This window comes from Marmota flaviventris, chromosome 18 (genome assembly GCF_047511675.1).
Source record: "Marmota flaviventris isolate mMarFla1 chromosome 18, mMarFla1.hap1, whole genome shotgun sequence".
Classification (NCBI taxonomy): Eukaryota; Metazoa; Chordata; class Mammalia; order Rodentia; family Sciuridae; genus Marmota; species Marmota flaviventris.
In genome coordinates, this window is record NC_092515.1 from 808179 (window position 1) to 826191 (window position 18013).

The 18013-nt window shown below is 46.4% G+C and overlaps 1 protein-coding gene across 1 annotated transcript; it reads right to left on the reverse strand.

Moving 5' to 3' along the window:
* Positions 1-8650: 8650 nt before the first annotated feature.
* LOC114079752 (zinc finger protein 548-like) lies at positions 8651-16702 on the reverse strand. Its single transcript, XM_027921141.3, is given in 4 exon segments — positions 8651-10475; positions 10478-11841; positions 13096-13222; positions 15450-16702. Coding segments are annotated over 4 exon segments (1608 nt in total). The 5' UTR covers positions 15507-16702; the 3' UTR covers positions 8651-10415.
* Positions 16703-18013: the final 1311 nt, after the last annotated feature.

Here is an 18013-nt window from a genome sequence, read left to right on the forward strand (position 1 = left end):
TTAACCATGTGAACTCTCTGATGAATAATAAGTGTGGAGCTGTCCATAAAGAATTTCCACATTTGTTGCATTCATAAGGCCCTTCTCCAGTATGAACTTTCTGATGTCTAATGAGGATGGAGTAGTATCTAAACAGTTTTCCACATTCCCTGCACTCAAAGGGCCTCTCTCCAGTGTGTATTCTCTGATGAATGGTAAGTGTGGAGCTGTACATAAAGAATTTCTCACATGCACTACAACAATAAGGCTTTTCTCCAGTGTGAACTTTCTGATGTCTAATAAGTGTGGAATGTAACATAAAGACATTCCCACATTGACTGCACTCATAAGGCCTTTCTCCAGTATGGATCTTCTGGTCACCAATAAGGTACGACTGTGTAATAAAAGCCTTCCCACTTTGACTGCATTCAAAAGGCCTTGGCCTGGAAATTCTCTAGTGCTCCATGAGGTCAGATCTTTTTATAAAGAAATTTCTGGTGCTAAATAAGGTGGGACTTTCTAACGAAGGATTTCCCACATTCAGTGAACTCATAAGGCCTTTCTCCAATGTGAATTTGCTGGTGCTCAACAACATTATATTTGAGACTGAAGGATTTCCCATATTCACTACACTTGTAAGGCTTTTCTCTAGTATGATTTTGCTAATGCTTAATAAGGCGGAAGTTGTACCTAAAAAATTTTCCGCATTCACTGCATTCATAAGGCCTCTCCCCAGTGTGGATTTTTTGGTGCTCAAAAAACATAAGTTGGTGGCAAAAGTCTTTCCAACATAATTGCAGCCATAATCATTTTGTCCATTTTGAAAGGCCTCCTTGTCCTGGGTGTCCCGAGGGGGCTAACTGTTGAGAGCCACAGCCGAAGGAGCCCCAGCAAACTTCCAGCTGATTGGCTCACTGTGGCCCCAGCAAACTTCCAGCTGCCAGCTGATTGGTTCCTCTGCAGTGATGCTCATTGGGCTGTTTCTCCGCCCTTTCAGACCACGGAGCTGCTCATTGGGGGACTCTTTTGGCTCTGCCCACGTGACCCAGCCAATCGGCCTCAAGAGCAGGAGGAGTGGGGTGGGGGGTGGGGGGGGTTTGAGAGGCTTGTGGGAAGCAGGTGGTGGCAGTTGGGCTCTGAGGAAATTCCTGAAGAGCTGGAGTGGTGCAGCATGTGTTGTAAAAATAAAGTTTGTTTCTGCTTGATAAGTGGCTCGGAATTGTGCCCAGCCAGACTGCGGCAGCTAACCACTGTGAAGAGCTTTTTTCTGAAAAAGATCGAAATTGGCAGTAAAGTCTTTTCCATCCTCCCTGCTTGTGAAGGTCCTCTCTGCTATGTGAACTCCATGGTTCTTCCACAGTGATTTGATCTAAGCAGCTGCTGTTGGTGCTGGTAAAGCTCTGCCAAACACTTAACAACTTATGTTCAGGATGTGTTCCACTGCTGTGCACAGTCAGATGCAAAATGTCTTCCAAAAGTGAGCTGCATGTCTCACAGGGCTTCTGAATGGATGTTCCTACAGATACACCTTGCTCAGAAGGAATCTCCTTATCTACAGCTCCATGCCAACAACCTGTAAGAATAGATATACTAATAATAGGCAGGATCACTTTAGTTGAAACAGGCAGAACCATAGTAAATTTCGGATACACACACAGATTGGTCCAGGGGATTACTGACATAAATTAAACACTAAAGTCGATGAGTGAAAGACCTGCTGGACAGAGTTGGGCCTAGCACATTCCCACCACCAGAGAGCCCTACAATAGGTAAAAATGCAAGGAGGGATAAAGAATAGGGAGGAGGGTCAGCCCTCAACTGACTGCTCTTCAAATGGCCTTAAATGAGGCTATGGATACCGATAACTGGTGAGCGGATATAGAAAGTCGTGTCCAGACCCAGGGATATAGCTGACTTATGTAAGAGTGGCTGGTGTATAAGATCTCAAAACACCTTGAGTCAAATGCTAAGAGAACCAGAAAGAGTTAAAAAGAAGAGATTTGGCAAGAGGTGAAGGCCAGAGATGTGAAGAACTAGGGGCCATAAGTAAGAGGGGGAAATGAAATGGGGAGGAGAAGTAGAAACAAATATGTCACAGGCAAGGGCATAAAACTGAGCTGGCCTACAAGTATGATCTGCATTCAGTTCTCATCAATCTTCTTCCCAGCTCCTACCCGCCAGGGCTATGATGGTTGAACTTCTCTTGTCATTGTGGAGTAAATCCTGGCATTCCACCCTGACAGGACCCAGGCACTGTCCCGTGCTTAAGGTGAGCAACTACCTAAGCCTGGCCTTGGCCAGTTCTAGATGAAAGAGGAAAAGGGAAAAGCCAGCGTATACCTAGAGCATATAACCCAGAATATTCTCCATCTAAAATTATAAGGATTTCCATTGGAGAGTCCTGCAGAAATGACTCGCTAATCCTCACATGTAGTGACCAGGTAAATGCCTGAAATTCCTGGCATTGGCAGGCCCTAAGCATGCCAGCAACATGAAAGGAGGGAAGGCACAATTTTCATACACCTGAAGAGTAACCTGACCAGGAACAGGCAAGGTTGCTGGGTTCTCTTAAAACATTTCTGACTTCTGAGCATTAAAAGCTAGAGTAGCAGGGGAGACTATTTGGGCAGAAGTGGATACAGTGCACAGAACCAACCTCTGGCTCCCACAATAGTCTGGTAGGAAACCAAGGAAGGAGACAGCACCCATGGCCTGGTGTGGCAAAGACAGAACTTAAGATCAGCTCTGTCTGGGGGGGGGGGGAGCGCCCACCTCAGGCACTGGCTGAGGGACTTACCTGGTGAGGACAAATGTGCAAAGTTCTCCAGCATCACGTCATGGTACAGGTGCCTCTGAGCCTCACTAAGGAGTTCCCACTCCTCCTGGGAGAAATATATGGTCACATCCTCAGAGACCACATGGACCTGCCAAAATTATGACATCAATTATGAGCAGCTTCCTGTTCTGTGTTTCCAAATTTGTATATATTTGTTCTGCATCTATTAATTGTAGGGCCAAATGGCCAAATTTGTTTCCAGTTCCACTGGGATCCAGTCCATATTTTGAACCACTTCCTTACTTGGCGCACACATCAATATTTCCCTACACTAAATCAACCTGATGCCTGGAACCTTATAACCAGGGATAGTCCCTATGCCCCAAAGCTTGCCAGACTAGTCAAATTGGACAATCTTAAAACCGTTTCACTCTGCCCTGCCTTGCCTTTCCTGCCAAGACCCTCATGGAGCTTCTGAGGCATCCTTTCTCTCAACCCTGCATCTGCCTATAGACCACATCTACTGCTTCCCTTCTGGCCTTTGTTGCATGGTACATCCTTAGCACTGGAGAAATATAAGAAATAAATTTCCTTTCAATATCATTAGCTATCATTCAAATTCACAAAATTAAAATTTTGTGGGTGCAAACAATGATGCATTTCCTCTCCAGGATCTTCTGGCTTCCCCCTTTGCAACCCACATATCCATTCCCTACTAAGCCTCTAGCCCACCCCAATGAGGAAGAAGTAACAGGTTCTGGTGGTCCTGCGGCCTGCTTTTCCCTCATTTCCACTGATTAGGACAAAGAGGTGTGAAAGAGGGAAGAAAAGCTTCATCACAGCCTGCTAAGTGGGGCCCTAACCCTCCTATATCAGCCAGTCTCCTTGGGATCCTCCATTCTTGTCTTCCAGAGAATCAAATTTAGGCTCATTTCTCTCCCTTAAGTGCCTGGAGGGCCATCCATTCACAATCCTGACTGCACACCACCCTGGATGGCACCTCCCTCACATCTCCAGTTCCTCCACCCATTTCATCCACTCTTTCAGTCTGCACCACAGGCATTTATATGTGACCTCCCAACACAGCACTCTGTACATGGAATCAAGGAGGCACGTGACAGATGCAACAAAAATCCTAGCTGCACATGTAATGACCAAAATGTCAAGCTTCCCTAGTGCTTGGAGCAGCCCCAACCCCTGCTCTAAAGGTCTCCAATTTTGCCCTGCTTCTTGCTTTAAATTCAATTACCAAACCTACATGACAACTTCACAGTTCTCCCTCACCTCCACTGAATACCAGATCTGGGATGTCCTCTGATTTACACCGCACATGCTGTCCCATTAACAGTATGACCTTCTGTGGGAAGCCATTCTCGCACGTGATTGGGCACCTCCCTGATTGGGTGTGAGGCATTCTGGCTAAACTGTGTCATAACTAATCCCCACCCACTCTAGGTGCGAGAGCCCATCCGTGTGGGGGTGTGACTGACCATTGACCCTGAGACCAATCACTGACCCTGACCTTGGAATGCTGTCCCCCGCGACCTTCATCGGATGGAATTTTACCCTGAATTTCTTGTCCCCCAATAAAAGGCCACTCCCTGGCGTGCTCTCTCTCTCTCTCCTGCTAGTCCTGAGTAAGCCTCACTGCCCCACCGGGTGGCTCGAGGCAGGAGCCAGAGGGGAGAGCCGTCTCAGACCTGGTCAAAGAAAAAGGTAAATTGAGTTTTATGTGTTTATTTTGATCTCACTAGTTAACTTCTATGCTACGAGCCTCTAGTATGAAGCCAGCATGCTGGTCGCATGGTGGAACCTTCTCTCTCTACCTATCTCTAATCAAAGATCAGCTGCACTCAGCTCCACATTCTCACTCTAGGCTTAGCCATGTTTGTGGCTGATTCCGCTTTCCCTCAAAGTGATCTGATGGCCTAAAAGAAACTACCTAGTTTCTGGCATGGGCAGGCCCTAAGAATGCCAGCAACATAAATGGAGGGAAGGCACAGTTTTCATTCACCTGAATAGAAACCTGACCAGGAACAGGCAAGGTTCTTGGGTTATCTTAAATAAAATTTCTGACTCCTGAGCGTTAAAAGCTGGAGTGGCAGAGAAGGGAACTATTTAGGGAGAGGTGGGTACAGTACACAGAGCTAGCTATAGTCTGTAGGAAACCAGGTGAGTTAAAAGGGCTAAGAGGCAGACCATGGAAAATGGATACTAGTGGTTCTGCCCTGCCTGGAGCAAAGTGACCTAAGGCTAAGCTTAGCACCTTTGTGACTCTAGACAAGGACAGAACCTCCCCTCAGCCTCAGTGATCTTATCTGTAAAATGGGGATAAAAATGGTTTCCACACCATAAGGTTCATGTTGGCATAGTAGACATTGCTGCATTGGCAATTACAGTTTATAGATTAAAGGTCTATGTGTTTTCAGTGCAAAAGAAGTGGAAGAATTTTGAAAATTTGGATATTTCCCCTACTTTTTAAGATTAAGAAAACATGTAATATATAATACTTTTCTGGTTTTTTTTTAAAGAGAGAGAGAGAGAATTTTAATTTTTTTTTTTTTTTTAGTTATCGGCGGACACAACATTTTGTTTGTATGTGGTGCTGAGGATCGAACCCGGGCCACATGCATGCCAGGCGAGCACGCTACCACTTGAGCCACATCCCCAGCCCTATATAACACTTTTCATTGTAAGCAAATACTTAAAGGTAAATGAACATCCCAACAATTATGAAGTACTTAAATATAACCTGTTGGTTGCATTAACTTCTGACTAGCTATGTATACACATGTAGAATATTGCTTAATTAGTGAATAAATATTTTATAAATTCTTAAGTTGTTGGGAGATGCTGAGCAGGCAGCTCAGTGATTGGTCCCTTCACCAACCAACTCTGTTACATTAATATTCTGAAGAATGTTTGCTGAGGTCCCGGGACTGGGGTAGATGATCAGAAAGTATGCCCAGGTCTGGTCCAATGTTCTACTATCCCAACTTATATTTCCCTTGTTCACAGAGCAACCCTAGGGGTCTACGAAGCCTACAGGACACCATGTTTATAACAACTTACACCTCCACTCCCGGCATCTGTACTTCATCCAGGACTCTCTTTGTACAAACAGGATTCTTACTTCGGATGTGCTCCTGGGCTGGGGATATAGCTCAGTTGGTACAGTGCTTGCCTCATGTGCAAAAGCCCTGGGTTCAGTCCTCAGTACCACCAATCCATCCATCCATCAATCAATCTACTCCTTTCTGAAGGGAATTCAGGGATTCTTCTGCCTTCCTCATAGTGTACCTCCTAAGTCTGAGTCCTCACCTTCCTCATTAAAGAGCCCATGTGACATAAAACAAGATTTTTCCTTTTCAATCTGATCCGGAGGCCAAGCCCTGGTCCTATGCACATCTTCTAACCCTTTGAAAGTTCCAGATCTGCTACTTTCCCTGATTTTGGAACATCCTGTTCCATGGGATGTCTCCACCTGTGACATCTCAGAATCACCATATCCACAATCTACCTTATGACCACACTGAAAGAGGCTCCCCAACTCCATTCTTTCTGATTTTCAAGGCAAAATAAGAAAAAGAAAGAAAACCATGAGATGGACCGGACCTTTATTCCCTACTGCCCTTAGCCCTAGGGAATGTGGCAGGAATCCTGCACCCACTCCCTCTTCTGGCACACGGTTCACCTGGGGTCTTCCGCAGTGACCTCCTTATCACCACCCCACCTTCTCTCCCTTCCTTCCCACCCCACTGTAAACCTCCCACCTGGGCAGGCCGCCGTGGAACTGACCCATCTCCCGGCCAGCCTTCCAGGGCTCCCCGCCAGCTCCCCGCTCCCTGCAGGGCTGCCCACTGGGCAGCGCCGACAGCCTTTACGCACACGCCTTGTCACAGGCTGGAACCCGACCCCACGCAGGAGCCCCGGGTGTGGACAGGGGCCTGGCCCCGGGACGCACCCCCCACCGAGTGGAGCTCCTGGGCAGCCAAGGGCGCCCCGCCCAGGGCAGCAGGCAGGGTGGAGGCCGGTCCTCCACCTCGGGACCCAGGAAGGCGCCCCCACGCAGCGCGCCCCCAGCGACCCGAGCTGGGCCTCCTGGCACCGCAGTGTTGGGGAAAGCGGCCCCTAGGCCTCTGCCCGCCGCTCCCTAGGGCAGATCCCGCCTGACTCTTGGGGTGAAAGCCAGGCTGCGCTGGAGGCCTTGAGAAAGGGCCTCCGTTTGGGGGCTGGGCCTTAGCTCAGGGGCTGGGCCCTTGCCTAGCACGCGTGAGGCCCTGGGTTCGAGCCTCAGCGCCACCAAAGGAACAAATAAAACAAAGGTCTTCTGAACCGGGGGGTGTGGGGTGCGGATGGTACTGGGGATTGAACGCAAGGCGTTTTACTACATGCCACCGCCCCAGTCCCTTTACTTTTTATTGAGACGAGGTCTTGCTGTATTGCTGAGGCTAACTTTGAACTCGGAATTCTTCTGCTTTCTGAGTCACTGGGATGTGGCTAGTTTACAATTTTTGACAATCCCTTCATATTTAACTGAACCTAAATATAACTTACTTAAGCTTTATTTTCCTATAGTAAGGAATGTTTTTGCTCAGAGCGATTGTCAAACATCAAGGCACGTTGCTATTTATTCCCCATGCACCTATAATGCATAGTGCAGCCCCTTGCTCCCTCTTAGAAAACTAGACGCTGGTTTTTGCACAAACATGGATAAATATTTTTAAATGCTATATCAGCATCCATACGAGAGTAACTGTAGGATCTCATTGACCTAAATTATTAGAAAATCTAAACTATAGCATTACAAATGAAGTTAGTGGTGGCCAGCGAGTGGTTCGTTCCTGTAATCCCAGTGGCTTTGGAGGCTGAGACAGGAGAATCCTGAGTTCAAAGCCAGCCTCAGCAAAGGTGAGGAGCTACGCAACTCAGTGAGACCCTGTCTCTAAGTAAAAATACAAAATAGGGCTGGGGATGTGGCTCAGTGGTGGACTGCCCCTGAGGTCAATCCCTGGTGCCAAAAGGAAAAAAAAAAAAGTTCATCCTTTTATTCTAGCAGAGACCAATTCTGTGCTAAACTAATAGCACACAGTAGCTACCTAAGACTTATGGTAGCTTATGAAATTATTACAAAAACTGGAGAGCAGGGAGGAGTTCATGGTATGGTTGACTTGGAGCTTGGAAAAATCCATCCTGGGAGTCACAAAATGACAAATAATGCCCTGAAGGAAAACTCGAACAATCTTCCAGTCAATACCAGCCCCTGTCTTTTGTCCAGAGCTGACATCCACAAACCAAACCAATCATGAAGGAAGGCATGAGGCCCAAAGGTGTCAAGTAATTGGTGAATCCTCCAGTTGAAATAAGAGAGCACGGCATGATGTCATATCTGAGCATTTTAATGTGACAAAGTTATTACACACTGTGGTTCTCTGCACATTGCTAGAGGGAAGACGACTTTTGTAAAAATGAAATAACTTTGACAAAAGTGCCAAACTCCGTAGTGCCACACAGTTCACAAAGTTTCCATATATGTGGCAACACAGCAAATAATACTAATGTGGACAGTAGGGGATCAATTGCTGACTACCTCCTTAGAGAACGAATCACTAGAGATTTGCTGTAATGAGTTATGTTGAACGAGGAAAGAATGCACTGCTTGTACTCCTAAGGCCTTTCTCCAGTGTGAATTTCCTGGTGTTGAATTAGGTCAGAAAAATGGCTAAAGAATTTTCCAACATCTACTGCATTTGTATGTGTATGTGTTGCTGAGAATTGAACCCAGGGCTTTGCACATGTTGCGTAACTGAGCTACATTCCCCTGCCCACTGCAATTTTAATACCTTTCTTGGTATGGATTGTTTTTTGAAACAAAGTTCACTTCATGGCAAGAAATAACATAATGTCACTTTAATATATATTAAAGGCAAAAGTATTTATTATTTACAGCTAGGAAAGAGAAAACTCAAGCAGGGCCCCACAGGGAATAGCATCATAGCAGCCACAGCAACCTGAAGTTGTAGGGGACAGTTTATGAGACTACTGGATTGAATTAGCTGTTTCCCAGATTCCCTGTGAATGGGCTAATTTAAGTAATTGGATATAGATATAATTAGCTGCTCCAAAAGAGGAACTGACAAACTTCTAGCCTAGGCCGCCAAATGGATTCAGCATTATATTCATTAAAAAAAATTTAAAAGTATGTATCCAATTGTAATACTCTCATAAAGGTATACAGATCAATTGAACAGAATTCAGAAATAAACCCTGGCATATGTGGTCAAATGATTTTGAAAAGGGTTCTAAGCCTACTCAATAGGGAGAAAGGACAATCTTTTCCAATATATTGTGCTTAGAAAGCTATATACCCACATGGAACAGTATGAAGTTAGAGTTTGGCCTAATATTTTGTACCAAAATAAACCTAAGTCACACACAATGACACATATCTGTAGTCCCAGCTACTCCAAAGGCTGAGGTGGGAAGATCACTTGTGCCCAGGTGTTCAGACTGGGCAACGTATCAAGACCCTGTCTCAAAAGAACATCAAAGACATAAACATAAGGCTTTAGGGAAAATGCTTCATGACACTGAATTTGACAGTGATTTCTTGGTTATAACATCAAAAACACGGATAAAAATTAACTAGACTACATGACAATCAAAATTCCTTCAAACAACATCAAAGGACACAATCAACAAAACAAAAAGGTAACCTATGGATTGGGAGAAAATATTTGAAAAGCATATATTTAGGATGGAATTAAAATCCAAAATGTTTAAAAAATTTCTACAGGTCTACAAAAAAAATCGAATAGCCCCATTAGAAAATGGGAAAATGACTTGAAAAGATATTTCTTCAGATATACAAATCTGAACAAGCACAGGAAAAGATGTGTCACTAATGGTTAGCAGTATAAAAGTAGAAAATGCAGGGCTCCACCTCACACCCAAGATAGCTGCTATAAAACAACAACAACAAAAACAATTCCAGAGAGAGAGAGAGAGAGAGAGAGAGAGAGAGAGAGAGAACTGAAGTATTGGCATACTGGCAAGGATATAGAAAATGAAACCCTTGCACTGTTGTAAAAACATAACTGGTGCAGGTAGTACGGAAAACAGTCCCTAAAAATATTTTATGATCCAAAATTTCCCCTTCTGAGCATATACTCTAATACCCAAACAGAACTGAAGTGGGGTTTCAAAAAGCTATGTATGTACGTTTATGTTCATAACAGCACTTTCCCTAGTAGTCAAAAAGTAAAAGAAACCCAATGTCCATTAACCAATGAATAGATAAAGAAATGTGTTATGTACATACAATGGAATATTATTTCACTGGGGAAAAAGTCAGTGGGGTGAGGATTTCTGACACATGCTACAAATGGGTGAACCTTAAGAACATTATCCTAAGTGAAATAAGTGTTTCACAAAAAGATGAATGTTGTATGACTCTACTTATATAAGATGCTAATAGGTAACAAATCCATAGAACAGAGTATAGAAGAGTACTAGTCAGGGACACCAGGAAAGAGAATAGGGTATCACTTCTGCAAGATAAAAAGGTTTCTGAGATCAACTGCATTTGAAATATGAATTTACATAGCATTAACTGTCAATTTAAAATGGTCAATGGTAAATTTTCTTCATTGTGAAATTTCTAATGTTTAATAAAGCTGGAGCTGTACTTAAAGAAAGCCCCACACCTACAGGACAGACAAGCCTCTCTTCACTGTGGATTTTCTGGTGGTGAACCAGATGGGATTTCCTAATGAAGGCCTTCTGGCACTCACTGCATTCATAAGGTCTTTCTCCAGTGTGGATTTTCTGGTGCTCAACAAGTATATGTTTGTGGCTAAAGGCTTTCCCACATTCACTGCATTCGTAAGGCCTTTCTCCAGTATGATTTCTCCAATGTTTAATGAGGTTGGAGTTGTACCTAAAGAATTTTCCACATTGACTGCACTCATAAGGCCTTTCTCCAGTGTGAACTCTCTGGTGTCTAATGAGTCTGCAGTGGTACCTAAAGGATTTCCCACATTCACTGCACTTATAAGGCCTTTCTCCAGTGTGATTTCTCCAATGTTTAATGAGGTTAGAGTTGTACCTAAAGAATTCCCCACATATGCTACACTCATAAGGCCTTTCTCCAGTGTGAAGTCTCTGATGTCTAATGAGTGTGGAGTTGTACCTAAAGAATTTCCCACATTCACTGCACTTATAAGGCCTTTCCCCAGTGTGAACTCTCTGGTGTTTAATGAGTGTGGAGCTGTCCATAAAGAATTTCCCACATTCACTGCATTCATAAGGCCTTTCTCCAGTGTGAACTCTTTGATGTCTAAAAAATGTGGAACTGTACCTAAAGAATTTCCCACAAATGTCACACTCATAAGGCCTTTCTCCAGTGTGAACCCTCTTATGTCTCATGAGTCTATAGTTGTACATAAAGGATTTTCCACACTCTCTACATTCATAAGTCCTTTCTCCACTGTGAATCCTCTGATGTTTCACAAAGTTGGCATTGTACCTAAAGAATTTCCCACATTTGCTGCACTCATAAGGCCTTTCTCCTCTGTGGCTTTTGTGGTGCTCAAGCATTGAATGTTTGTATCTGAAGGCTTTCCCACATTGACTGCATATGTAATCATTGTGTCCACTCTGAAGGGCTTCCTTGCCCTCAGTTTCCCTGTCTGGCTTCCACCCACAGTGAGAGACTTGGTGCTGGAGAAGGCGTGAGGTGGCTGGCAATTCCTTCCAATCTTCCCTGCACGTGAGGGCCCCCTCTGCCATGTGAACTCCGTGGTTCTTCAAAAATGAAAGTTTCCAATTGTCCCTTCTGGAAAGATTCTTTTCAATCTGCTTTTGGGGCTGGTACGGCTCTGACTCACAAATATGTATCTTTTGTTCAGTTTGTGTTCTGTTTTGTTCAGCCAGGTGCAGAATATCTTTCAAGAGTGGGTCACATGTCTCACTAGGCTGGGCATTCTGGGTGGATGAACCTGGCTTTGGAGTCCTGACCTGTGGTGCTCCTACAGAAACACCTTGCTCAGGAGCTGCCTTCTCAGCCTCGGCTCCATACCAACAACCTGTAAGGACAGAAATATGATGAAGTGCAAGTTGACTCTGATGACAGGGGGAGCCCCATCATAAATGTGTGTCAGACGTCCATGAATAAGTTCATGGCTTTGCTGACAGGAGGTGGATATAAAGCCAGTGAGGAAGGCCTGCAGCACAGAGCTGGGCCTGGCAAGCTTCCATGGTGGAAAGCTCTGACGATGGATAAAGACACAAAATGGGGCTATGGTGTAGGGGAAAGAAGCAGGCCCTCCAACCTACTGCTCCGCAAATGATTTCAACAGGCCATGGCTGTTTGTGACGGGTGAACAGTATGTAGGAGGCACGGCTGTTTGTGACTGTGAACATGTGTAGAAGGCTGTATCCAGACCTGGGGACACTATTGGTGACAGCATCAGGTGTTCAATGTGGAGATGCATGCAGACTTCACAACTCCTTAAGTAAAGCTCACGTGTTGGAGGGCCCTGCAAAGGGAACATTGGGGGGAATGGGTGAGAGGTGGAGGCCACAAAAGGTGGGGAGGGGATGTGTGGCACTAGTGGTAGACAAGGGCAGGACCTCAGAGTAGATATGACAATGGAGAAGAGAAGGTATAAATTGTGGCCTCTGGCCCTGGCATCAAACAATGGTGAGCTCAGGGAAGGTTCCCAGTGTGATCTGAACCCAGCTCTGACATCACCCTTTCTCAACTACCAGCCAACAGAACCAAACCCCTTTAAGACTCTATTACAATTGCTAAAGTAATATCCACCCTCTCAGGTACCCGGGGCTCTCCCTATCACTCAAGGTGAAAAATTGCATGAGACTTGGAAAAGGCTGGTCCCAGGGAAAAGAAGGAAACTGGACAGAGATCCACCCCATGACATCCCACATTCCACGATCATAAGCATGTCAGAGAACAGTCCTGCAGGATCAACCCCGTGGCCCCCGAATTAATGATCACTGCAGTGCCAGAATTCCTGTTCCAGGCCAGGCTATCTGTTCAAATATAACCTGGCAAGGGACAGGCAAGGTCAGCAGAATCTCTTGGATAAACTGGACATTTCTGACTTGAGTCTTTCTTGCAAGCCCTCAGAGCAGTGGGGGATGGGCTGCTAGGGTAGAACTGGAGCTGTGGACAGAGCCCCGGCCTGGCCCCCACAACATACCTGCTTGGAAATCAGGGAAGGAAGTAGACCCATGAACATACCAGGAAAACAGAGCTGCCCTTGGGTAACAGGGACAGGAGCCCAACCAAAGATACTGTGTAGAAGTGAGAGCCTTACCTAGTGAAGACAAAAGTGTCAAATTCTCCAGCATCACCTCACAGTACAGGAATCTCTGAGCCTCATCAAGGTGCCCCCACTCTTCCTGGGAGAAATATATGGCCACGTCCTCAAAGACCACACGACCCTGCCACAGTAGAAAAAGTTCAGTAGATGAGAGCCTTCTCTTCAAGCTGGGTTGTGTTACATTTTACATTGATCTATGTGGCACCCATTAATTACGGGGCTAAACTAACAGGTTTGTTTACATCTCCTAGGCCATGCTAAGCCCACATTCAGAGTGACCTCCTCATCTAACTCTCACAGATCAAGCCCATAGTCCCCTTGTCCTAAGTCAAACCAGGGCCAAACCCTGGTGCCCCAGGAATGCTGGAATTATTTAACACCCAAATTTAAGCTGGTCATCCTGCCCTGACTTGTCTTTTCCTTGGGAACCCCAATAATGACCATGGCCTAAACTTCCCCTTTGCTCCTGACTTATGCCTTCTGACCAATCAATTCTTTTATGTGGCCCTGCAACATGTGGCATGCACTGTTCTTGGGAAAATGTAAGGAATAAATTCCTTCTTTTATTGTCATTGGCATATACCTGTCGTCACTCATTCATATCCATAAAGTTACGCCCCATGGGTTCAATCACTGCTACACCTCTGTCCAGTTTCCAGTCCTTCCCCACAACCACTCACTACTAAATCTCCTCCACACCTCCCAAAGTAGAAGAGCAGCTCATTGTCATGATCCCCACTGTGTTTAGCACACAGAAAAACAGGCTGTGGGCCTGGTATACAGAACTCTATCCCCTCAAGCCAGCCAGTTTCCCTGGGCCCCCCAGATCTTGCTTCCCAGACAACCAAACTTGGACTCACCCCTCTCCCTCCTGTGCCCAGTTCAGGGCCTAGACTTAATCACTAACAATTCTCCAACATACACATCACTCTTTGAACTGCACTTTGATCACAGCTTCGGCTCCTCCACTACTACAGTTCCAGAGACACCTCCTGGACCACACCACAGATATTTCCATTACTCTGCAATAAGGAAACAAGGTAGCATAGAGCAAATACAACTAGCGACCAATTCGGCCCCAGTCCTGGAACATAACACCAGATTTCCCTAGCACCAGGGGTTGATCAAAGCCCTGCTGTGACGGTCTCCACTCTAGCCCCTTTTTCAACTTCACTCAGCCACCCAAGCCTATGCAGGGACCTCAAACCCTATGGCCATCCAGCTTCTGCACTGCATCTCTTGTCCCATAAGCAGTCATGACCATCTGCTCTCCACCGAAACTTCATTCAAAACCCAGCTGCACTGACCTTCAAACCTTCACCCAAACCCTCACCCCACCTCACCCCAATCAAGGCTCAGCAAGGTTATTGATCCCCTTCCCCCTTCCCCACAGTATCCATATCATGTTCACTTGCTCCTCATTCTGTCTTATTCCTCCACCCCGCTATCTCACACATACACTCTCACACTCCGAATCCTCATCGGTACTTTGTAACTCCAACCACTAGCATCTAAGCATCCCACTGAGAGATGCAGTTCGCAGTCCCCCTGACCCTCACTCCTTATCCTTAAATGGCATTACCACAATAACCTACAGACGCTGCCTTCTAGTTCTGACCCACAACTTCATTCTCAGTCCCACACCAGCCACCATGCTGTGCATGTCTCCAATATGGACTCCACCAGGAGCCACCACATCACTTTCTCTCTTTTTTAAATAAATGTGTATATTCGTGTGTGTGTGGTAGGTGGACACAATACCTTTATTTTATTTATTTTTATATGATGCTGAGGATCAAATCTAGTGCCTCACACATGCCAAGCAAATGCTCCACCACTGAGCCACAACCCAGCCCCACTTATCACTTTCTATATTGTGAAATATGGGCAGCTCCAGTACAAAACATATTGCAAAGCCAGAGGGAGTCCTTTAAGTCTGAGTCATAACATGGCCCTCTTCTGCTTCAAATCTTCTTAGATCCCACCCCCCTGAAATAAGAGGAACAGAACCTGAGGCTGTCATTCTAGGCCTGATGTCTGTGCCTTTATCCACCCCTCTCCCTGCTCCCCACGCCTACCACACATAATAGAGACTTGCAGTTCCCTGAAAATGTCTGCTCTGTTTCACCTCCAAGCACTTGAATATTCTAGATCCCGTGCCTTGTACCTTACCCCATCAGCTGTCAAAAACAGGAATGACCCAAGACCAAATATAGGATATTGGACCTGGTGGAACCCATTCTTCAGACATGAAAGAGGGGAGAAGGGCAGAAAAATAGTCTCTTATATTGGGGTGCCAGAGCCATATGGGAGGTAACAGGGTGGTTGAAAGGGAACCCTCTACTCACCTGTGCAGGGTTCATTTCTGCCACTGCCAGGGGACCCTGAGGGAAGAGGGAGGTCATGAGAAATCACAATCACAGTAGAACCTACAGGTTGAGTTGGACCACCACCTCTCTGCCCGCCTTGGATCAAATTGACCTCAAGCTGATTTTATGAACTCAGCTTCTCAGACCTCAGTGCTCAGAGGGGCTTAACAGATCTGTGACTCTGGGAAAGAACTAAACCTCCCTGGGCTTCATCTCTAAATAGAGGAGAAGAATGGTTCCTACTTACAGGGGTCATATAGGTATCAAACATTTGACGCACACACTACATATCAGATAATCCTATCCATAGGATTGTTTTATAAGTTTTCAGTACAAATGAAGTACTATGGCTTTGAAATTGGATGCATCCTTTCAGCTTTTTTTTTTTTTTTGATGTTGTAGAGGATGTGATATGAAATTTTCCATAGTAAGCAAATAGAGATAAATTAATGTCAAACTAATCATGAAGTTTGCAGAACTTGCACTTACTGAGTAACTTCACTTTTATTTATTTATTTATTGAGACAGAGTCTCACTAAGTTGCTTACATCCTCACTAAGTTACTGAGGCTGGCTTTGAACTTGCAATCCTCATGCCTCAACCTCCCAAGTCACTGGGATTACAGGCATGCACGGTGGAACCCAGCTAAATGATTTCACTTCTAATTGCCTACATACATATATATACATTTAGAAAGATACTGGTTAATTAGTATTTAAATCAATAAGTAGTTCATACATTGTCAGAATAATGAGCTGTAGGAAGAGGCTGAACAGGCAAGTCAGCTACTTGTCCTTTCTGCAACCAGGCCTGCTTACGTAACAGGGAAGAGAACTTGTTGGTGTCTCTTGACTACAACAGCAAATTATCCCCTCTTGCCTTAAAAAGTGAGGGAGGAAAAGAGGCAGTGTCCTGGTCTGGAGTCTATCTGCTACACTAGCCTACATGACCTTTCTTTTGTTTTACAGCGATCCTAAAGGTCAGCCAAGTCTTCAGGTGGAGAATATGAACAATCTAACATCTTGGTCTCCATCCCAGGCCAGCTCCAAGTTGCCAAGACTGTCCTCAAACTTGAATCCTCTTGCCCCATCCCGTCAGGTTGCTGGGATCATAGGCATGCAACACCTGCCCAGCCAAATCTCCTTTTTTGCATACATGGTCCAGAATCCCTCCTTGGCCAGGTTTGCAGCTCTCTGAAGAATCGGCACATGGTCTGCTTCATGTCTCAGCCAACCCCACAGAGCCCCCCCCCCCCCAGTCTTAAAACCTGAAGACTTCCTCACCCAACTGGGCCCTGGCCACACTTTCCATCCCTTTGATATTTCAGGCCCAGCCCTCTTCCTCACACTGTAGGCCCCTATGTCCCCCTATCTATCTGCTCTCTCCACCTTGAGACATAGGAGGAACATGGCTAAAACAATCCGTGATCTTCTTCCTGAAACCTGTTCCCCCTCCTAACTTCCCCAGGAAACCCTTTAGGCTCTGTCTGTAAGATCTCTAAAACCTCATCACACTACTCCTATACGGGCACCATTCTTGTCAAGCACCTACCATAATATTCCTGGGGTCCATTGCTGTTACCTCACCAGTCCCTCTGCCTTAATTCCCCATCTTTTCTCTCTGTAAACTCCCTTTTTCTTTTCTTTCTTTCCTTTTTGGTACCGGGGATTGAACTCGGGGGCACTCACCACTGAGCCACACCCCAGCCCTATTTTGCTTTTCACTTGGAGTCAGGGGCTCGCTCGGGTCCTGCCTCCGCCGGCCGCCCGGCTGCTCTCTCCTGACCTGCTTCCTCTGGACGCGCCCCTCCCATTGGCCCCGCCGACAACCGTCCGCGGCTGCCCCGCGGGAGGCCCTGCGCACCCTCCGTCCCACCTGCTCTCTGCCGGCCCACGCCGTTTCCCCAATGCTGCCGACTCGCTTACGAGGCGGGGACGGGGACGTTTCCACGCCGGGTCACATGGCTGAACCTGACCCCACGTGAAGCACCTCTGCTCCGGACCGGCCCTGGCTGCCGGCTCCGGCACGCTGTCCGAGGCAGGTCGGGCACTCGGGCAGGGAGGCCGAGCTCAGGCCTCCGCCCGCGCAGCCGGGCAGCGGGGAGCGAGGCAGGGCTGGGGGAGGCCTTGGGTCGGAACAGTGCCGCCTTCGCCAGCCAGGATCAGCTCAGGCTCGTCTCCGGCTTCGGGTGTGGGCGCCAAACCTCTTGCGCTTTCCCGCTGTCACCGAGGTGACAACCAAGTCCTCCATCGGCCCGAAGGGATTAAGAAACCCAAGAGCAAACAAAAAATGACTGCCGCCGGAAGTCCCGCCCTGCGCGTTGCGCACGCACGTCAATGACGCTGCGCAAGCTTTCATTGGGTCAGTCGCTGCGACCTCCGCTAGGACTTCTGGGTAATGGAGTTTGCACACCGCTGCCCGTCTCCTCTCAGTGATTTGGCCACGCCTTGTTTGCTAAAGGCCGGGTGGCACTGGTGGGACCCTGAGAAGTGGGGTTCCAGTGCTGCAAAGATAGGAAACTTTTTCTTAAAGGCGACATATCA